The following is a 23,693-nucleotide window of genomic DNA, read 5'->3' as shown; positions in this document are numbered from 1 at the left end:
TCCCTACTGACTAACGACGTTGCACATCTCTTCATGTACTTATTGGTCATTTGTATATCTTGGAGAAATGTCTATTCGAATCCTCTGCCCATTTATAAACTGTGTCCAAAAAGATTTCACTGGCTATAATGGATTAAAAAATGTGGGACCTAAGTAAAATCTATGACTTTCGTTTTTAAGAGAAACGAATACGTTTTACAAATGAATATAAGGCCTATAACATTCTAGTTCAACAATGTAGACAGGGTGGCCATCCACATATTCCCAATGAGAAGGGTCATGAGAATCATTAGCAATCAAAACTGCCATCACTGAGACACCCAAACCAAAGCCAACAATGCTTACCTGCAGACTCCCTTCTAACCACAGAGGGGGAAAATGTCTGAGAACAAGAGCTCAAGAGCCCTGTGGTGATATTGTTATTGTTATTAAGACCAGACTCCAAACCGGCAAGCACCTTGGCTTAGTTCCTGGAAACAGAAAGTCTGTGGTCTCCTCCCTACTTAGTCTCTGACAGTAATCCACAGCAGGGGTTTTTTTGCCCTTTTTCCTTTTTGGCTTCATTCCATGATCTAGAAAGCTCTCCTCTGGCCCTGCAAGCAAGAAAGTTAACTCTAGTTCCCCTCACTATTTTCTGTGGAGCAAACTACCGGATGACACCGCTTGCTTTCAAATCTGGAGCCCAAATATTCACTCTACCTGGCACTTTACATTTCTGATTCTGAGATGTTTATTTTGATGCTGAGCCTTTTATTTTTTTGGTTTTTTAGTTTTATCATTACTAAAGTAAAGGAACAGACAGATCAAAGAAATTTAATATGCCATTTTGATTGGAAATCCTTCATCTACATTTTTATCTCATACTCCCATTAAGGATAGTCCTATATTCTTTAATTTGTTTTTACTAAAACATAAACTAGAAATTCATTTCAAGTAATGACTAACCCACTACAGAGCATTTTCATATATTATCATTTATGTCAAATGTGAAATACATATTTAAATCACTTACCAATACTATGAAACTGCCATCGCTGATGAATTCTCTCTGGAAGAAGTTGTAAAATTTTCTAAAAATCAGTATGAATAAAACAAAGAATGAAAAGCAAGTAATGAGTCCACATTCTGTGCAATGTGAAAAATTAAACAAAGAGCTTATAATAAGCCTATAACAGTTTCTTATGTAAAAGACAGCATCACAAACACAAAATAGCATTTGAGTTAATCTGACAGTACTTGCACTATTTCAGCATTGACACATTGATCAGTATTTGAAAACACCAAAAACAAAACCCAACAAGCTATACTAACGAAGATTTGGAACAAGACATTAATGAAGTTTATCTTTTACAGTGATGTGGAAAGTAAGTATATTCCCCTTTATGGATTAAATAACGAACTCTAGGGGCACCTAGGTGGCTCAGTCATTAAGCGTCTGCCTTCGGCTCGGGTCATGATCCCAGGGTCCTGGGATCGAGTCCCACATCGGGCTCCCTGCTCCACGGGAAGCCTGCTTCTCCCTCTCCTGCTCCCCCTGCTTGTGTTCCCTCTCTCACTGTGTCTCTTTCTGTCAAATAAATAAATAAAATCTTAAATAAATAACGAACTCTAGCATATTTCAAAATGATCATTTACTATTCTTAGAATTTCCATATTGTGGGTATTACTGATAAGTTCTGAATCCTTTCAGATACTACTATTTGTGTGACATTTTGTCTCACTTTGAGTAGTTCTTCCTCCTGTTTTGATTTTCACAAAAATCACAGCAAATATTTGTACTGATTTGATTCATGTGAACCCAAAGGTACTTATATTTACGATGGCTATAGGTATAAGAACAATATTTAAAAATTCAGGATCCTTACAGTTAAACTAATACAGGTTTTCATTAATTGGAAGTAAACACTTTTTACATATAACACTTTCAAAATTTTACCTTAATTCCCTTTACAAATTTCTACTGTGTGAATTAATCTAGTTCAACAGCTGCCTTACTATGGTACTGAACTATGCTCCCAGTACTCATCCGCTTGCTGAATGAGTTTTGTGTGTGTGAGTTTGTTGTTACTGCTGCTCTTACTATACTGTTATACTTCAGAAATGCCATGAACCAAAGTGTTCATAAGGGCCAAACACTAGATATTTTTACATGTAATGGTATCTCATTAATCCTCAGAACCATCCTAAAGAGAGAGTTTATTAATCTCATTTAAAAAATGAGAAAATGGGTCAAGTAATGTGCTTAAATTAGAAAGTGGAAGAACTGATTCCAATCTTGATATGCTTAATTCCAAAATGTGTACTTTTATACTATTCTGCCCCAAAAGATAGTATGCATGTTTTACACCTATCTTCCACTTGATTTGATCTTATTAGTCCATCTCATACAAGAGAATGATGAGGAAATTTTACATGAATTAAACAAACTTCTTTACCATTGCCCTCTTCAAAGTTCTCTAGCCAACAATTGTGTAATTGTATTTATTTTGGTGTGGAAAGAGATAAAATTAGAAGTTGAAAAGATAAGTCTGTAAACTACTCAGAAACATTCCTGGGGCGCCTGGGTGGCTCAGTCGTTAAGTGTCTGCCTTCGGCTCAGGTCATGATCCCAGAGTCCTGGGATCGAGCCCTGCATCGGGCTCCCTGCCCGGCGGGAAGCCTGCTTCTCCCTCTCCCACTCCCCCCGCTTGTGTTCCCGCTCTTGCTATCTCTGTCTCTGTCAAATAAATAAATAAAATCTTTAAAAAAAAAAAAAGAAACATTCCTAAATTATGACTATTATACTTCAGATTTAACCTCTTATAAAATGTAAATAAACATGTCTTTATTTTTATGTGATTACTATAAAGATGAAAGAAACCATGTGTAGTCTTAACAGAAGAAAACAGATTATAAATCCTGTATCATATTATTAACACTAATGATGCTTTTTATTCCAAAAAGAGGAAGTCAGTTAATTTATAAATTTCTTGATTTTTAAAAATCATCATTAGTCTCTAAAGGTAGAGGTCATGCAGATATTATTGCCCCCTTGTAAGTAAAAAAACATCAGCACAAAGGTTAAATATTTTTTCCAAAAGATGAAAGCCCTGTATCTAGGGCGCCTGGGTGGCTCAGTTGGTTAAGCGAGTGCCTTCGGCTCAGGTCATGGTCCTGGAGTCCCAGGATCGAGTCCCGCATTGGGCTCCCTGCTCGGCGGGGAGCCTGCTTCTCCCTCTGACCCTCCCCCCCTCATGTGCTCTCTCTCTCTCATTCTCTCTGTCTCAAATAAATAAATAAAATCTTTAAAAAAAAAAAAAAAAAAAAAAAAAGAAAGCCCTGTATCTAACATCTTTTTATTCTAAGAAAATTCAGTCATTCATTAAAGACAATCAGTATATATTACATAGAGGAAAATAAACACTATTTTTTAACAGAAGGAAGATCCTGAAAGATCTTCCATTAACTAATCAATACACCTCAGTTTCCTGGACACAGGGCAAGCATGAATGTCTGAAGGAACACTTTCCAGAAATTATTATCTTGCCTTCTCTGCTGATACCTTTTTTTTTAACTTCTTTTTCAATCTTATTTCCTTCTCTTGCCTAATTTCCCTGGCTAGCTAGAACCAAGTGCAATACTCAATAGAAATGGCAAGAGTGGATACCCTTGTTTTGTTCCTAATCTTAAGAAAGAGGCACTCAGTATCCAGTACTAGGTATGGTCTTGAATGTGTATTTTTATAGATGTCCTACATCAAACTGACGATGTTTCCTTTTATTCCCATTTTGTTTGGTGTTTTATCATGAAAAAGTACTGGATTTGCCAAATGCTTTTTCTTTGTCTATTGATAATAACATGAATTTTTTTGTCTTTAATTGTTATTACTAGTTGGTTAATTTTTAGATGTTAAATTTTGTATTTCGTAGATAAATCCCACTTCGTGATGTTGTATAATTCTTTTAATCCTTTTTATATGTATCTTGGTTTGGTTTACCTTTGTTTTTTTTTTTTAGGATTTTTTTGGTGCCAATACTCATGAAAATATTTTATTATAATTTTCTTTCCTTGTTTTTGTCTGGTTTTGGTTGGGTAATACTGGCCTCATTGAATGAACTGTGAAATACCATCTTTTTTTAATTAAAGAATTTGTGAAGAACTGGTATTTTTCTTTAAATGTCTGGTTAAAATTCACTAGTGAAGTCATCTGGGTCTGGGCTTTTCTTGGTGGGATTTTATTTAAACACTAATTCATTTTTTCACTAGTTCTAACTCCTTCAGGTTTTCTATTTCTTTTTAAATCTCACTGCTTCCTGTCTTTATAGAAACGTTTCCATTTTATATATCAAATTTGTTGGCATACAGTTGGTCATAGTATTCTCTTACAATTTCTATGAAGCTGGTAGTGATATTCCTTTTTAATTCCTGAATTTAGTAATTTAATTCTTCACTCTTTTTACTTAGTCAGTATGGCTAACTATTATTAGTTTTCTTGATCTTTTTCAATGAACTGATTTTTAGTTCTGTTGGTTTTCTCCATTTTTAAAATCTTTCTTCCATTTATTTCTGCTATAATCTTTATTATTTCCTTTTATCTGCTTGCTTTAGGTTTAATTTGGTTCTTTTTCTAGTTTCTTAAGGTGGAAGCTTAGGTAATTGATGGGATATAATTCTTCCTTTTATCATATCAAGTTTATAACTATAAATTTTCCTCTGAGTGCTTGGTTAGCTGCATTCCCTAAGTTTGGGTATGTCATATCTTTCTATGAGCCACTGATTATTTGGGGGTGTGTTCATTAATTTCCACATGTTTATAAATTTACAAAATTTCCTTGTTACTGATTTCCTCATTTAATTCCATATTAGAGAACATAATTTGAATGATTTCTGCTGATACTTTCATTCTTTCTCAAAACATCTATGTTTTAACATTCCCCTTTGTAAATAGTTCATGCAAACACCTGGAGAGATAAACATAAGCCAATTCCTCAGGGACAATGATTACTGAAAATAAAGCACAATAGGTACCAACACCAGTTACTTCCATTTAGAACTCTTAAAAAAACAAAAACAAAAACCATTCTTTTTTTTTTTTAACTCTGACTAAATCAACAGCTAAATCAATACCTAAGAGAGATATCAGATTCTTCAAATTCTTCTAAACCATATCAAAGTACCCAAAGTATAAAACGGAATTATCTTTAATTACCAACAGACAAAATAGCTCAATGTTGAGACACAGATTTCCAAATTCTTTACTGTCTTTCAAGTCACAAGATCTAATCCTGGCTTTCTCCAGATCTCTGAATTCTTGCTAAAGATCAAAATACTCCTATCATTGCTTGATTTGAAAGACAGAATGAAGAAGCAAGGAGTTATTTTAAAAGTGAAGGGACCCTAATTTTTATCAGTATGCCAAAAACAAAATATAAATTTTAGTAGAGCATCAAATGTTGCTACTTCCTTCTGTTTATTTAACAATAAAGACTTGTCCCAACCCAATCCAAAGTAATACAGAAAAACAATTTATAAAACACTTAACTATTTTATAGTATTACCAATTCTGTGGTGTCAAATGTATAAAAACATAATTCTATTTCTACCTAAAAACAACACATGTATTTCAAAAAATAATTAAGAATTAAATCAGATATATTTTTAGGTCAAAAAATGTGATTCAATTCTTAGAAAGCACAGCAAATTCAGTCTTTTGATATATGCTATTTTATAGTTTCAATATATTCCTTTGTATGTTTCAAGAATTATTTTGGAGGGGAAAAAAGTTGATTGGCAGATACTTACCTCAAAAATAAAAAGTATAGCATCCAATTCCTCCCTCTGAGACTTGTGACCTAAAACATTTTTACAGAAAAATATTTTAATCATTATCATTTTGTCCTCATTGTTACCATTTAAAAAGCTTAAAATATTTCAAGCACTAAAGTATTTTCTCAGTGATTCTTTAATAAAATGTTTAAAGCATATTCTGTTCAATGTATAGATAATATTGTAGCATCTCTATTTTTTTCAACAATTAATTTAGATTCTACATATTTATATCTAAAAACAAATAATATACTGTGGAAGGGTGCCTGGGTGGCTCAGTCAGTTAAGTGTCTGCCTTGGGCTCAGGTCATGATCTCAGGGTCCTGGGATCAAGCTCTGCCTGGGGCTCCCTGGTCAGTGGGGAGTATGCTTTTCCCTCTCCCTCTGCCCCTTCCCCCACTCATGTGCGTGTGCACATGCTCTCTCTCTCTCAAATAAATAAATAAAATCTTTTTTAAAAAAACAAACAAAAAAATATACCGGGGAGAACTTAGAATAAATTCTGAAAATGAAAATATGAGAATGACTGCTCAAACTTCACAGGCATCTAAAGGCAGAGCAAAGAAAATGAGGAAACGGGTAAATAAATCTGACCAGGTAAAAAGCAAATCTTCCAAGCCTTCTCAAAAGAATGAAGACAGTATTACTAACCCATACTTTGAAAGGGTATCTAAAAGATGTTTCACAAAAAAAAGTGAAATAACATTAAAATTCCAATGTCCAAGAGTCTATTTTTAAGTGGTTACTTATGACAATTGTTTGAAACATCAACATAAGCCAGGACCAATTATAACATCTTACCTTTCTGTTTAAGACTAGCTTCAATAGTCACAAAATTCTCAAAGAACACGTAATATATATGTGAAAAATGTTGGTCAAAAAACTGTTTAAGATCAATAGACTCTGCATTCTCTGAAAAGGAAACGAAAAGTTTTTAGTGACTACATATATGTTAAATTATGTTAAGCAAATAATCATAGTGGCGAGTTTCCCTCAAAAAAGTCAAAGAACTGCTCCTAAAATTTTATCCTATTAAATATTTGAGACATGCATTTATTTATATCCTTGTTATCACAACTTTAGTTTTTAAAAATTTTAGTTTTAATTTTAAAAACAGGTTAAAGGGCATCTGGGTGGCTGAGTCAGGTAAGTGTCTGCCTTCACTGAGGTCCTGATCTCAGGGTCCTGGTCCTGGGATCCAGCCCCTGCATCCCTCTCCCTCTGCACGACCCCCACCCGCCCGACTTGTGTGCTCTCCCTCTCTCAAATAAATAAAATCTTAAAAAAAAAAAAAGGTTAAATCAGGTTACCATAATCTTTGTTTCCTAAAAAAAAACACAACAATGTCTCAGAGATTTATTCAAAATTTATTTTGAATATTTAACCAAACCAAGGAAAGAAATCAAGTTTTAGTTTCAATTCACAGCTATGCTTCTCTCAACTTATCCCCAAGACAGTTTAAAATCAGTATTCCTAAGAGTAATTATATATCTTATCTAAAACACATTTATTCAGTAAATAGGTACATAACAGACTTTATAAATAGGCACTTAAGTATTACAAAGCTCAAATACAGATAATATTGCTTTAAAGGAATTGTCAGTATAGCCCAGGGCACACAAAATCAAACATATAGCTGTATGCACAATAGAAAGTGTTAGGTACTGAAAGTGAAGTTACAAAGTATAATGGCAATTTAGAAACACAAAATTACTTTCAAAACTAAAAGAGGGGTGAAAGTACGGAAAGTAGGAAAGCTTAACAGGATTTATTATTTAAAAAGACTTTTAAGGATACAAAAGTACGGATCCGAAGGGGTACGTGCACCCCGATGTTTATAGCAGCAATGTCCACAATAGCCAAACTGTGGAAAGAGCCAAGATGTCCATCGACAGATGAATGGATAAAGAAGATATGGTATATATACAATGGAATATTATGCAGCCATCAAAAGGAATGAGATTTTGCCATTTGCAATGACATGGATGGAACTGGAGGGTATTATGCTGAGTGAAATAAGTCAAACAGAGAAAGACATGTATCATATGACCTCACTGATATGAGGAATTCTTAATCTCAGGAAACAAACTGAGGGTTGCTGGAGTAGGGGGTGGGGTGGGAGGGATGGGGTGACTGGGTGATAGACACTGGGAAGGATATGTGCTCTGGTAAGCGCTGTGAATTGTGCAAGACTGTTGAATCTCAGATCTGTACCTCTGAAACAAATAATGCAATATATGTTAAGAAAAAAAAAAAGAAGATAGCAGGAGGGAAGAATGAAGGGGGGGAATCAGAGGGGGAGACGAACCATGAGAGACGATGGACTCTGAAAAACAAACTGAGGCTTCTAGAGGGGAGGGGGGTGGGGGAATGGGTTAACCTGGTGATGGGTATTAAAGAGGGCACGTACTGAACGGAGCACTGGGTGTTATGCACAAACAATGAATCATGGAACACTACAGCTAAAACTAATGATGTAATGTATGGTGATAAACATAACAATAAAAAAAATTTTTTAAAAAAATAAAAAGACTTTTAAGGACAGAAAGGACTTTGAACATGAAGTGGTGAAGGGCATTCTAGGCATAAGCAAAGACAAAAAGGTGAGGAAAGTATGAAGCATGATAGGATACAGAAAAAATAATTCATTTTAGTTAGAGCCTAAAACATTTTGATAAAAATAAAATTGAAAAAATAGCCTTGAAATATGTAGTAAAATGTCTTGAATGCAAAGTAAAGGAGACAAATTATTATTAAAAGCAAGATGCAGACATATACATATCATGCATTTTGTTGTTTGGTTTATCTTCAGGGAGACTGAGAAGGTTGAAGAAAATGGGGAATAGAGAACTTTTACTTTTAATAAATACTTCCTATTATTCGACTTTGTTTGCAAAAAGCACCTATTTGTGGGGCGCCTGGGATGCTCAGTCGATTAAGTGTCTGCCTTCAGCTCAGGTCATGATCCCGGGGTCCTGGGATGGAGCCCTACATCAGGCTCCCTGCTCAGTGGGGAGCCTGCTTCTCCTTCTCCCTCTGCCACTCCCCCTGCTCATGCTCTCTCTCTCTCTCACTCTCTCTCAAATAAAAAAAATCTTTTAAAATTTTAAAAAGCATGTATTTCTTTTATAATGAAAAATAAATGTATAAAAGGCACTGGAAAAAAAAGATTTTTGAAGCTGGGAATGAGATGAAGAATAAACTACTAATTGTTATGAAACTCAAAGGTAAATATCAGTTAATTTCTTGAAATGCTCTAAGGTTCAACAGAAGATTTCAGAATAAAGTTAAATAGTGAACAACATATAGACAGCACTTTAAACTCTCTTTCATCTATTATCTTACTCTGTGAATAATCATAATGATTTTTTAGTGATACCTTGTCTACCGAATTTTCCAAGACTGTTTCCCCTTTGCTCCACCCTCCCAAAGGAAAGGATGGATGCCCTCTCCTCTCTATTCCCTTGGATTCTCTACATTTCTATCTTATGGAAATAACTGTTTTACATGGTTTTTTGTCTTCTTTCCAGGACTAGTCTATAGCTTTTTTAGAATATAAACTGTGTCTACCTTAGTATTCCCAAAACCTAACACAGTGCTCAGCCCATATGTACTCAAATATGTTTTACTACTGATAAAACAAGTTATTTTAACTTTATTAGATTCATTTATTAACTTAGAAATTTTTATACTAGAAAAGACTGCATAACCTCCTGACAGGTAAAACACTGCTTCATCTAGACTGGAATTAGAACACCCAGATTCTACTCCTATCAGTAACACTACCTGTGTGACTTTTCACAGAACTAGAAAAACATAATGGCTAACATAAACTGAATGTTTCCTATATGTTAGACACTCTTTTAAGTGATTTACAGAAATGAATTCCTATAATTCTCACAATGACACTATGAAATAAGTACTATTATTATCCCTATTTTATAGATGAGAAAACAGGCACAGAGAGTTTAAGTAATTCCGCTAGTAAAAAGCAGAGACAGGGATTTAAACAATACAGCCTGGATCCACTGCCCATGCTCTTAACCTTATGTTATTCAGCCTCCAGTGTAATAGGAATAGAACACTAGTAATTTATTATCTGCCATAGGAAGATATGAAGTCATCAAATACTAAACATATTTTATAGACTTTCAAAATAAAAACATATACAACTGAGAAAAACAGGAAAAGTATTCTATTTTTCCCCACATAGTAGTTTAGAGTAACAAAGACCATGAAATTAGAATAAATAGGCTACTATAATTAGCTCTACATTTCCTGAAGTTAATGTTTCAAACGCAACTAATGTTCCAGAGGAAAGAAGAAAATGAGAGAATAACAAAGCAAAACAAAAAAATCAAAACAAAGCAAAAGCAAACATGAATCAACTCAAGATTTTACGACCTAATTTAGGAGCCAAGACAGTCTCTTGATTTCCTTTTCACACAGCATGTTAGGAAAGCCTGGTAACTACATACTTGCTAAAAAGATACTGAATCAAAATTAGACTAATTTCCTTTTGACTCCCTATCTATTTATAATGAACTAGTCAGCAAATAAAAACTCTTCTACAAAATATTTTTGATCACCAGTTCACTAAATTTACACAGTGGGGGAAAGCAGGGTAGGAAATAAACAAAACAAAAAAAACAAGGGAGGAGGGAGAGGTTAAAAACACAAATGGATAAACTACAAATCATACACTATTAGGCTGGATAAATTATAAATAATACACAATTAGGCTCCCAAAAAAGGGGGAGGGGATATATGGGAAAGGGAAAATAAATTGAAAAATGGGAGGAAGAGAAAAAAGGACAAAGGGAGGAAACTGAGAAGAAGTAAGTTGGAACACAGAACTGAAGCTATTACTCAAAAGTAAGATACAGAATAATAACAAGATGGAAAATATAAAGATAAGGAAAACAGACTACCTAAGAAGTTCCAGGAAGAAAATGTACAATATTCAAAAAAATAATATCTATGAACTACCTAAAATCTTCAAACTAAAAATGGCATATTGAGTCTCAAGTAGGATAAATACAAATCTACACATGGACACATCCTAACACCAAAAACAAAATGGGAATATTAAAACAACAAAAATTACCTATATAAGAATATCAAAACTAACAGCAGACTTCTCATCAGCTCAATAGAAGCAGGAAGACAATGCAACTTTATATTCAAACTAACTAAGAAAAAATAATAGTCAATCTGAAGTTCTATACTCAGCTAACGTACTGTTCAGTAACATGAACACGAAAATGAAGAAAAGGCATTTTCTAACATCCTTAGGGTTTAAAACTTGAAAAACCTCACTCAAACTCAAATATAAGAGATTTCTGAAAGAGGAGAAATAAACTCATATAGAAGTGAAAAAAGCAAAACTGAGCAAAAAACTGGAAAATGCATGGGTAAATCTAAACGAATACTGAATGGTTAAAAAAAACAAAAAACAAAAAACTCGTAACACAAAAGGTTACTAACCAGGAGGAAGTAAAATAATAGGCAATAATGTCAAAGATGAAACAAATGCTAGAAAGAATATTTTAAGATCTTTGTTGAAAGAATAGAAATACTGATGAATTCTGACTTTAATATTAGTATACTAGTGAAATTTTTTGAGTTACCACTAAAAGAGTAATAACAATGCAAAACTTTGAACCACTGGAAGAGGAAAATATAGAAGAGTTTATGCTAACAGAAATGAGTAAAGAAAAGCACCCCAATAAAGATGAATGAGGTGATAAATATACATACATAGTATTTACAAAAAAAGTTAATGAATTAAATGCTTCAATTAAGAGATAGTTGTAATCACACTGCATTTTAAGATACCCACAAATACTAAGGTATTTACTAAGAACAAAAATTTTAACCCAAAAGGATTAAAGGAATAAAATAAATATATCACTGAGATACTAACCAAAAATACCAATGTTGATTCCTTGATAAAAGTCAAAGCAAATATTAAGGCAAGAATTACTACAATTAAAGAAGGTCAGGGGCGCCTGGGTGGCTCAGTCGTTAAGCGTCTGCCTTCAGCTCAGGTCATGATCCCAGGGTCCTGGGATCAAGCCCTGCATCGGGCTCCCTGCTCAGCCGGAAGCCTGCTTCTCCCTCTCCCACTCCCCCTGCTTGTGTTCCCTCTCTCGCTGTCTCTCTCTCTGTCAAATAAATAAATAAAATCTAAAATAAAAGAGGGTCAATGTATTTTGATAAAAGATTATATTTACCAGGAAGCTTTAATTCCAAATTTGCATGAAAAATTTCAAAATATAAAAAGCAAAGACCAACAAATTTCTAAGGAGAAACAAACTCACTAATTGTGTGGTAGATTTTATACATCTGTTTCCTATTTAATAGAGGCAAGACTAGTAAGTCCACAGAAGATTTGAACAACACACTTAGTATTAACTAATAAAACTCTACTAAATAAAACTCTAAATCCAACAGAGAATAAATCTTTTCATGCAAAAGTGGTATAGTTACAAAACTAAATAAGGACACAAACAGAAAAATTACCAAGAGTCACATACCACAAACTATGCTCTCTGACGGAAAGGAAATAAATTAAGCATGAATAACGAAAGCTAACCCCCATATTAAAGGAGGAGTGTAACAGAAAAGGAATAAAGATAAAAGTCCCAGGCATTCACACAGGCCAAAAAGAGTGCCTATTCCCACAAACTAGATTAGAAAGACTCATATTTCATAGAGCAATTTACCCTAGACTGAAGAACACTCCTTAAAGCCACCCAATATATCAGAAAAGCAAGATACATAAGGATCAAACTGCTTCCAATAAGTGAATCCCAGAACAGGAAAAGACCTCAAGAAAATTCATAGGTATACAAAATATCCAGGACCCAACAAGGTAAAATTCACAATGTCTTATATATAATTGATGATTACCAGGCATGCAAAGCAGGAAAACCTAATTCATAATGAAGAGAATAATCATTAAATCAGATTTAAACTACATTTTAACACAGGTGCGAAAAGGAGCAGAAAAGGGCATTAAAATAGTTGCTCCAACTGTATTCCATATATCCAAGAAGTTGAGAATGGAAGACATAAAAAAAGAAACATCCAAATCAAACTTCTATAGGTAAAAACTACAGTGTAGATGATGTAAACTAGCTGGAATTAAGCCACAGCAATAGAAACTACCCAAAAGAAACACAACAGAAAAATGATAATCCAAAAAATTGAAAAGCACATTAATGAACAGCTTCAAGTGGCCTAATAATATGAGTAATTGAAAACTCTAAGGAATTCTGCTCCAAAGGAGCAGAAAAATATTTGGAGAATAATTGGCTGATAATCTTCAAGCTTGATGCAAATCACAAATCCACATATGCATGAAGCTCAAAAAACTCCAAAAACAAGAAAAATGAAGAAAAATTCACCAAGGCACATAATGATTAAATTGCTCAAAATGGTGAGAAAATCTTAAAAGCAGCTGGAAAAAAGAAAACAAAAATGTTGCATAGTAACTAACATAAAGATGATATCAGATTTTTCATTAGAAACAATGCAAATAAAAACAATATGTATCTTTAAAGCACTGAAAAAATAAAAAACTGTCCAGCTGAATTCTATATCCAGTCAAAATTTTTCAAAAACAGAGGCAAAATAAAGACATTTTCAAACATACAAAAGCTGAAAGAATTCATCAGCAACAGACGCAAATACTACTAAAAATGATAAAGTCTTTCAAGCAGAAGGAAATATTATCAGGCAGAAATATGGATCTGAAAATAGTAACAACAGAGTAAATGCCTGAGATTTTTTATTTTTCTAAACTTTTCCAAAGATAACTACTCAAACAAAAATAATAACAATGCATTGTGGAATTTATAACATATGTAAACATATGTAAAAGTAAAATGCACGAAAATAAAAGTATATAGATTGGAAAGTCAACTATTGTAACATTCTTACATGACAAGTTGTGTACTCACACTTGAAGGCAGACTTTAATATGTTCAAGATATATACTATAAACACTAAAACAACTACTAAAACAAAACAGAAAAGGTACTGGCAATGACCAAAAAAGGAGATAATATAAAATCACAAAAAATACTTAATGGATCCAAATGAAGACAGAAAAAGAGAAACAATGATCAATAGGGATAAATAACAAAGAATAGATAACAGACTCTAATAGATAACAGACTCTAATCTCGGCATATCAATAATCACACTAAGTAAAATAAAAATGATTCCCCAAAATGTCAAAGACTGTCACTTCCCAAGACAGATAAATGGCTGTGATATTAAGTTTAGGGCTAAACAGGACAGTGAGTGCTAAAGGGAAAGTATAAAAAAGCAAAACCCAATTATACACTGCCCACAAGAAATAAAAACTGTACACATTTAAAATATATGCAGTTTACTATGTATCAGTTATGCCTCAATAAACCTATTTAAAAAATTAATCATACAGATTCAAGACAATTTCCATTCATTTTCATTCCATTATGTTTTCTGAAGTGAAGGGAGGGAGGGGAATGGAACTCCAAAATTGGAGTAAGTAATATTCTAGGAAATGCCATGATCCACAGAATATTTTCTTAATACCTAAACCTATGACCATCTGTGCCCACAGAGGCCTGTTACACATGTGAATGTATTATTCACAAGAAAAAAATTTAAGAATCTCTGAAAGCACTCAGAATACATTTATGAAGGAATTTAAAGCAACATAAACAAAACCCCAAAATGACCATTTTTTAATGTTTTCACAAGTATAGTCTAGTGACTCAACACTAATCATAAGTAATTTCAACTAGAAATACTGATTCCTAGAAAATAATCATTAAAACTGATTTTCATTTTTATATAATGAACCAATATTAAAGTAAACAAAAATGGCAAGCTCATTCTCATATTTAACAATGTAGCAGGCAGGCAAGTTAACTTCTCTACTGATAACTGTTCTGAGTGATTTAATTCATAAAAATAAATCTAGGGACCTTTCTCCTGTTCAAATGCTTAAGATGTTTGTTTTTATCTTTCAAATATATATTATTCATTATTCCTTCACTATAAAAAGCAGATACAAATAACAAACATCCTGCTGGAAGCCATACTAAAAACCTACTAAAATTCCAAAGCAAGCAAAATAGTTTTAAGATATGTAGCTTATCTCCTTATCAAACTGATGCTTCAAAATAACTGCAGAAAAGTTCCTGACATATGATTATGGTTACAACTGATAGCAAGATAATAACTTCTGGAACTAAAAAGGAAAAGAGAAAACACTAAAGGAAGCATTAGTAAGTGACCATGATCTCAAAGTGAGTATAAGACAAAAGCAATTATAATCACGTATGCTTACTTAGTATTTCACATTTGCATAGATAACACTTTCACAGTTACTTATACATGACCTTACTCATTCTCCACAATTACGTTTTTGAAACAAGTATATTATCTCCCTTTCATAAAGAAACTAAGCCTGAGAGAAGTTAGGTGACTTGCCCAGGTCATCCTAAACTACTCAATGGCTCCAAATCAGCTCTTCTGTGTCCTCAATCAACAATATTAGAATAGCCACACTGCAGGCAGCAGGCCATAGCATAAAATAACCTCTTGACCATTTTAAATCAAACTCTTTCTGAAAGAATAGTATTTTTAAGGAATTATTTGAAAGCTACACAGAGGCTGAGGTGGATTGTTTGAAGATTCAGAACAAGTAAAGAGTGAAAGATACCAAGAATTCAGAGGATTTAGTCCACTTGTATGCATACTGCCCTAAAGTATCTCTCCTTATCTTGGCTAATCATATCCTCCTTCACTTTATCACAATACTTAAAATTTTACTCCTTAAATTCATTTGTGAAAGCAATCCATTCCAACACATAGTGTAAGGATTTAAACACCATTCATGTGTTAGTGTAAATTGGTATAAGCTGCTTTCCTCATAACAGAGCAAAGAAAGAAAAGAATTCTGATATGGCTGTAAAGATGTGAAGGAAAGAAAGTAGTATTTATTGAACATCCACTGTTTTCTAAGGAATGAGCGAACCACTTTTGTTTTCTTAGTTCCCCCAGAAACTTCAAAGGATAGGTCCCTATTAACTTCATTCTACCTCTTCATTTAAAACTAAACTGAAAAGATTCAAGGAAACCAGGACAAAACCAAGTTGGTGTAAGTGTAAGGTAAAAATTCTATGTCTTACTCCATGCCACTTCCCAGACAGGTAAATGGCTGTGATATTAAAGTTTAGGGCTAAACAGGACAGTGAGTGCTAAAGGGAAAGTATAAGAAAAATTATTGGGAGAATATTAGCAACAGTGACCAATTAAAACTTCGATGGGAGCAGAAAAGGGGATGAGCACTCCTTTTTTTTTTTCCTCTACATTTTTCCATCTCCATTATGAACTTCTCTTCCTCTGTACCCTCCCCTTTAAATGTTGGGGTCTATCAGGAATATCTCCTCTTCCACCTTCATTAAATACTGCAAAATGAACTCTATCTATATACAAATACCTCTCAAATCCATAGGTGCTGTTTCATGGCCTCTCCTGAGGACTACCTATCCAATTACAAACTTCACAGGTATTTCACATTCATCTTGACCCCCAAGTAAATCCACCACCCTTCATCTTCTCTAGCTTCTGTATTCCCTTCCTAGGTTGGTAGTATCACTTATCTCTTAAGCCTGACATTTCAGACTCATTCCCCCTCTTTTTAACTCTCTCCTCCCATCCCACCCCTTACCCCTCAACAAATCGTTCATTTTCTTGCCAAGTTTACCTTCCTAAATACTTCTGCAGTACATTTTTTTCTCTCTATTCCCCATCCCCCTGCCATTTAGTTTTGTATTTATGGTCTCTTGCCTGAATTTTATTAGTAGTCTTCTATCTCCTATTAAAAAGTTTATCCAGGGCGCCTGGGTGGCTCAGATGGTTAAGCGTCTGCCTTCGGCTCAGGTCATGATCCCAGGGTCCTGGGATCGAGTCCCACATGGGGCTCCCTGCTCCGCAGGGAGCCTGCTTCTCCCTCTGCCTCTCTCTCTCTGTCTCTCATGAATAAATAAATAAAATCTTAAAAAAAAAAAAAGTTTATCCAACTATAAACTAGAAAGAAAAATTAAGAAAACAATCCCATTTACATTGCACCAAGAATAAGATACCTAAGAATAAATGTAACCAAAGAGATGAAAGTACTCTGAAAACTATGAAACACTGAGGAAAGAAATTAAAGATGACCCAAAGAAATGGAAAGACATTCCATGCTCATAGATTAGAAGAACAAATATTGTTAAAATGTCTATACTACTTAAAGCAATCTACAGATTTAATGCATTTCCTATCAGAATAGCAACAGCATTTTTCACAGAATGAGAACAAACAATCCTAAAATTTGTATGGAACCACAAAAATCAAACCAAAACAAAACAAAAAACCCTGAATGGCCAAAACAATCTTGAAAAAGAAAAATAAAACTGAAGGTATCACAATTCCAGACTTCGACTTATATTACAAAGCTGTAATGATTAAAACAGTATGATACTAGCACAGAAATAGACACACAGATCACTGGAACAGAATACAAAGCCCAGGGGCGCCTGGGTGGCTCAGCCATTTAGCGTCTGCCTTTGGCTCAGGTCATGATCCCAGGGTCCTGGGATCGAGCCCCACATCGGGTTCCTTGCTCGGCAGGGAAGCCTGCTTCTCCCTCTCCCACTCCCCCTGCTTGTGTTCCCTCTCTCGCTGTCTCTCTCTGTCAAAAAATAAAAATCTTTAAAAAAAAAAAAAAAGAAAAAAACCCCCAAAATAAACCCATAATTATATGGTCAATTAATCTTCAACAAAAAGAATATGCAATAGGAAAAAGTCTACATGCAAAAGAATGAAACTGGACCATCTTCTTACACCATACACAAAAATAAACTCAAAATGGATTACGGATCTAAATATGAGACCATTTTTATGGAAAAATCCTTGAAGAGAGCATAGGCAATAATTTCTCTGACACTGGTCATAGCAACATCTTTGTAGATGGGTCTCCTGAGGCAAAGGAAACAAAAGCAAATATAAACTATTGGGACTACATCAAAATAAAAGCTTCTGCACAGCAAAGGAAACAACCAACAAAACCAAAAGACAACCTACTGAATGGGAGAAGATACTTGCAAATGAAATTTTCAGTAAATGGTTAGTGTACAAAATATATAAAGAACTTATACAACTCAACACCAAAAAGATACAAATAACCCAATTGAAAAATGGACAGAAGACACCAACAGATATTCCTCAAAAGAACAACAGATGGCCCTCAGACACATGAAAAGATGCCCAACATCACTCATCATCAGGAAAATGCAAATCAAAACCATCATGGGCATCACCTCACACCTACCTGAATGACTAAAATCAAAAACTTAAACAAGTGTTGGCAATGTGGAGAAAAAGGAACCCTTGTGCACTGTTGGTGGGAATGCAAACTGATGCAGCAATTGGGGAAGACCATATGGAGGTTCCTTAAAAAATTAAAAAATGGAACTACCCTATAATCCGGGAATCACACTCCTGGGTATTTACTCAAAAAATGCAAAAACACTAATTCAAAGGGATACATGCACCTCTATGTTTATGGCAGCATTATTTACAATAGTTAAACTATGAAAGAAGCCCAAGTGTCCATCAATAGATGAATGGATAAAGAAGATGTAGTGTGTATGTGTGTGTGTATGTATACTGGAGCCATAAAAAAGAATGAAATCTTGCCATTTCCAACAACATGGATGGATCTACAGAGTATAATGCTAAGTCAAATAAGCCAGTCAGGAAAAGACAAACACAATACGATTTCACTCGTATGTGGAATTTAAGAAACAAATGAAGGAATAAAAAAAGAGAAACAAACTGAAAAACATCTGAATTGTCAAAATAAAAAGTCAGCAAAGTCAAAGATAGGTTAGTTGATCATCTAATCTAAGGAATAAAATGAAAAAATAATGAAAAAAAAAATGAACAGAGCCTAAAAGACTTGTGGCTCACAATCAAACATACCAATACATGTACAACAGGACACCCAGAGAAGAGGGGAAAAAAAGAATTATTTCAAGAAATAACGGCTGAAAACTCCTGAATTTGATTAAAAACATTTACGCGCACATTCAAGAAACTCAACAAATTCCAAGTGGAATAAACCCAAAGAGACCCATACCTAGATACCTCATAACAAAACTCTCAAAGTCTTGGAAAGCACCAAGAAAGAAGCAATGTTTCACTTAACAAGGAGCCTCAATAAGAAAAAAATCTGATTTCTCATTAGAAAACGTGGTGGATGGTAACGGGGCTGAGAGGCTATTCACAGAGCAAGTGAAGATGAATGCCAGAGGACTTGGATCTCAGTTAAAGGATGGTATTCCAGTTACTGAACTTTCAGCAAGTGGACCTTTTGAAAGTCATGATCTTCTTCGAAAAGGCCTTCCTTGTGTGAAAAATGAACTTTTGCCCAGTCATCCTCTTGAATTATCAGAAAAAAATTCCCAGCTCAACCAAGATAAAATGAATTTTTCCACACTAAGAAACATCCAGGGTCTGTTTGCTCCACTAAAATTACAAATGGAGTTCAAGGCAGTGCAGCAGGTGCAGCGTCTTCCATTTCTTCCAAGTTCAAACCTTTCACTGGGTATCCTGAGGGGTAATGATGAGACTATTGGATTTGAAGATATTCTTAATGACCCGTCACAAAGTGAACTAATGGGAGAACCACACTTGATGGTGGAATATAAACTCGGTTCACTGTAATCTGTTGTGCTGTTCATGAAAATAGAGGGGCTGCATGTTGTTTATAGTCATCTTTTTACTATAATTTGATGTACACAACATTAAAAGTACTGACACATAAAAAAAAAAAAAAGAAAGAAAACGTGGTGGTCAGAAGGCACTGAGATGACCCTGTCAAAGAGCACAAAGAAAAAGGCTGGCAATAGAAGTATCTATATCTAGCAAAACTTAATTAAGGAGAAATAAAGACATACCCAGATACACAAAAACTGAGAATTCATTGCTAGCAGACCTGACCTATAAAAAAATACTAAAGGGAGTCCATTAGGCTGAAATGAAAGGATTCTAGACTAACTCAAATCCATGGGGAAAAAAATACCTTGAAATGTAAATGAGAACATAACATTTATGGCATTCAGCTGAAGTAGGGCTAGGAGGAAAATTTACAGCTTTAAATGCCTAAATGAAAGTAAAGATCTCAAAATCAATAATCTAATGTTCTACCTTAAGAAACTAGAAAACAAAGCATACTAACTCTAAAGCATGCAGAACAAAAAAGAAACAATAAAGAGTGAGGATATTTGAAATAGAGAAGAAAAAAACAACACAAAAACATCAATGAAAACACAATTGCGAAACCTTTAGTCATACTGTCCAAGATAAGAAGAGATAAGATTAAAATTACTAATCTGGACTGGAAAAAAGGACATTACTACCAACCTTACAGAAATAAAAAAAAATATATCATAAGGGAATACTATGAACAACCGTATGCTAGCAAATTACATAGCCTATATAAAATGGACAAATTCCTAGAAAGACATAAAATACCAAAACTGACTCAAAAAGAGAAAATATCAGTATATCTATAAGAAGTAAAAAGACTGATTTGATAATAAGGAAAACTGATCTGAAAGAAAAGCCCAGGACCAAATGGCTTCATAGGTGAATCCTATCAACACTTCCAAAAGAGAGAGAATACTTTACAATGCATTCTATGAGGCCAATATCACCCTCATTCTGAAATCAAAGACATTACAAGAAAACTACAGACAAATATCCCTTACTGATACAGACACAGGAATCCTCAACAAAATACTATAAAACTGAATATGGCAATATATAAAAAGTACTATACACCATGACCAAGTGGAATTTATCCCATAATGCAAGATCAGTTCAACATAGAAAAATCAATCATTGCAATACACCATATTAATATACAGGTCAAAACCCACATCATTGTCTCAATAGACACAGAAAAAGTACTTAACAAAATACAACATCTTTTCATGATAAAAACACTCAAAAAGTTAGGAATCGAAAGTAATTTCCTCAATCTGATAAAGGGCATCTATGAAAAAATCCAAAGCTAACTTCATACTGACTGGTAAAAGACTGAAAGCTTTACCTCTAAAAACATAAACAAAACAAGGATGTCCCTTTTTGCTACCATTACTCAACACTGTACTGGAAGGAGTAGCTAAAGAAATTAGGTATAAAAAATAAATAAAAGTCATACAAATTGTAAAAAAGAAGCATTACATCTCTCTTCACAAATGACATGATTTTATATATAAAAAATCCTAAGGAATCCACACAAAAATCTGTAAGAGCCAAAAAAAACAAGTTCATCTAGGTTTCAGAATACAAAATCAACTGTATCTCTATCCTCTAGCAATGAATAATCCACAAGTGAAAATAAGAAAACAATTCCATCTACAACAGCATGAAAAGAATAAGATATTTGGGAATGAAAGAAATGAAAATTTGTATACTAAAAACTATGAAATATCGCTAAGAGAGACTAAAGACTTAAACTGAAAGATACTCCTTGTCATAGACAAGAAGCAGTAATATTAATGTAAAAATACTATCTCAAATATATCTAACTTTTCCCCTAAGGTGACTTGCCTACTTTGTGAGATGCCTGGGAGTTGCCATCTGCCTGTCACCCTTTAAAACTGAAAGAGCAGATTAGTATGAAGGTAGTGAGACTTAAGAAACACTTGTTTCCCATAAATAGTAAACTGGATTAGCCCCCAAGGGAAAAACAAACACAAAGAAACCACAATCAGATACCATTTCTCATCCACTAGAATAGCTATACTCAGAAAGATGGATAATAACAAGCATGACAAGCATGTGGGGAAATTTCATTCTATTTTACATTGGTGGTGGAATATAAATGATGCAGCTGCTTTGGAAATGGTTTGGCAGTTTCTCAAAAAGTTAAATATAGAATTACTGTATGACCTGGCAGCTCAACTCCTGGAACAGTATATACCCAAAAATTGAAAACACAACCACACAAATGTTTGTACATCATTATTCCTAATAATCAAAAAGTGGAAACAACCCAATGTCCCCAACTGATGAATGGAAAAACAAAATGTGGTATATCCATACAACTGAATATTATTCAGCCATAAAAAGGAATGAAGTACTATTAAATGCTAAAACCTTGAAAACATTATGTTAAGTAAAAAAAAAACACAAAAGACCACATATTTTATGATTCCATTTATATGAAACATCTAGAATAGTCAAATTCATAGAGATGGAAAGTGGATTAATGGTTGCCAGGGGCAGAGAGTAAGGGGAAATGGGGAGAGAATGCTAAAGGATGAATATTTCTGTTTATTTTGCCAATCTATTCCTTTTAGATAGCCTAATATTCAACCCCCTGACATCCAATTTGTGAGATCTGCCTAACCTTAACTGGCTAACTGAATCTGAGAGCTAGAACTTCTAGGCTAGTCTGGGAAAGAATTAACCTGAAAAAGAGAAATCAGACTGGGGAAAAAACTTTTTTTCTAAGTCTAGAAACTACAAACTATTGTATCACCAACTACTGATGTTTACTGTGAACGAATGCATTACTTTCACTTTAACAGGGTCAAACGCCAGCTATTAGTATACCACTATTATTATAAAATAATGTCCTTTTCTTGAGTGGTCAGACGATAGAAGAATCAAAATACATTGCTACTGCTATTCTGGATCCAGTTCTACACCTCTAAAATAGAAAATAATTTCTCAATTCATCCCCCTACACTCAAAGGCATTCTTCTGGATGCTGAAAATAAACATATGCACATTTGGAAAATGTATTACAATGAATAAAGAAAAGTAAATACTATTAAAATTCCTACAATCTTTCTCTTTTATACTATTTCATATTTAACATTTTACTGTGCCATCAACTCCTTTACTCCTTTGGAGTTGCCTAAAATCTAGCAAAGCACTATATATTTATTCAAATGATTGCTCAGACCCAACATTTTCAAGAGTTTTAAAGAAATAAAGTCATCAAACAGATGCGTATTTTCCTTAAAGACATTTTACAATAAATGGCATGTTTATAAGCAGCAGTTTATTGTAACAACCAACTTGCCTCTAGAAGGCTCTAAAGACAACTGATAGAAAAAGAAAGGTGATTGGGAATCTTGAACCTACTGATTTAAAAGGATTCATACAATGATGACAAATTTTTGGTAACACAAATGTACCTTTTACTAGCTATTTTACTTCAGTTTGGGGTGGGAAGGGAAAGAGTAATTTTGCTAGGTGACACAATTTAAGGATTTCCTTGTGTTTATTTGACATAAAATACCAACAATGAATTTTATTTCCTTTCATTCAATTCTTGTTTTCCCAAAATGTAACTTTTAAATAATTTTCTAATTTATCCCTTTTTAGTAGGTTAGAGACTGAGAATAAAGTACAGAATCTATGGGCGCCTGGGTGGCTCAGTCGTTAAGCTTCTGCCTTTGGCTCAGGTCATGATCCCAGGGTCCTGAGATCAAGTCCTGCATTGGGCTCCTTGCTCAGCTGGGAGCCTGCTTCTCCCTCTGCCTGCCCTCCCGCTGCTTATGCACGAGCTCTCTCTCTCTGGCCAATAAATAAATAAAATCTTTTTAAACAACAAGATGCTTGACTTGAAAAGAAAACTATCTAGGATTAATTTCTTTTAGAGTAATTTATCCCTACTTAAAGACAGATTGCCCTACATATAACAGCTTCATACAAAAAAGTTATAAAATTCTCCTTGATATGATAAATGATAAATAAAAAACATTAAAATTCTCCAATTGAACAAGGTATGCAAGGATTTTTATGTTGTTCTTTTT

General features: G+C 33.9%; 2 protein-coding genes across 8 annotated transcripts in view; one reads left to right on the top strand and one right to left on the bottom strand.

Annotated features, from left to right (window-relative positions):
- Positions 1-23,693, bottom strand: part of LOC118002836 (ral GTPase-activating protein subunit alpha-1) — a 252,275-nt gene that overhangs the window by 207,717 nt on the left and 20,865 nt on the right. For all 7 annotated transcript variants that reach the window (XM_034993443.1, XM_034993440.1, XM_034993439.1 and 4 more), the window contains exons 2-4: positions 6,607-6,717; positions 5,782-5,831; positions 1,013-1,070 (exon numbers count right to left, since the gene is read on the bottom strand). In XM_034993443.1, the coding sequence (XP_034849334.1) occupies positions 1,013-1,070; positions 5,782-5,831; positions 6,607-6,717 (219 nt within the window). The remainder of the gene's footprint in view (positions 1-1,012; positions 1,071-5,781; positions 5,832-6,606; positions 6,718-23,693) is intronic.
- LOC118002837 (proteasome maturation protein-like) lies at positions 19,123-19,679 on the top strand. Its single transcript, XM_034993446.1, has one exon. It carries the CDS (start codon positions 19,156-19,158, stop codon positions 19,579-19,581), a length of 426 nt encoding a protein of 141 aa, XP_034849337.1. The 5' UTR covers positions 19,123-19,155; the 3' UTR covers positions 19,582-19,679.

The sequence above is a fragment of the Mirounga leonina genome, unplaced genomic scaffold, assembly GCF_011800145.1.
Source record: "Mirounga leonina isolate KUSES-001 unplaced genomic scaffold, KU_Mleo_1.0 Mir_83, whole genome shotgun sequence".
Taxonomy (NCBI): domain Eukaryota; kingdom Metazoa; phylum Chordata; class Mammalia; order Carnivora; family Phocidae; genus Mirounga; species Mirounga leonina.
This window is presented reverse-complemented; position numbering and strand designations above follow the sequence as displayed.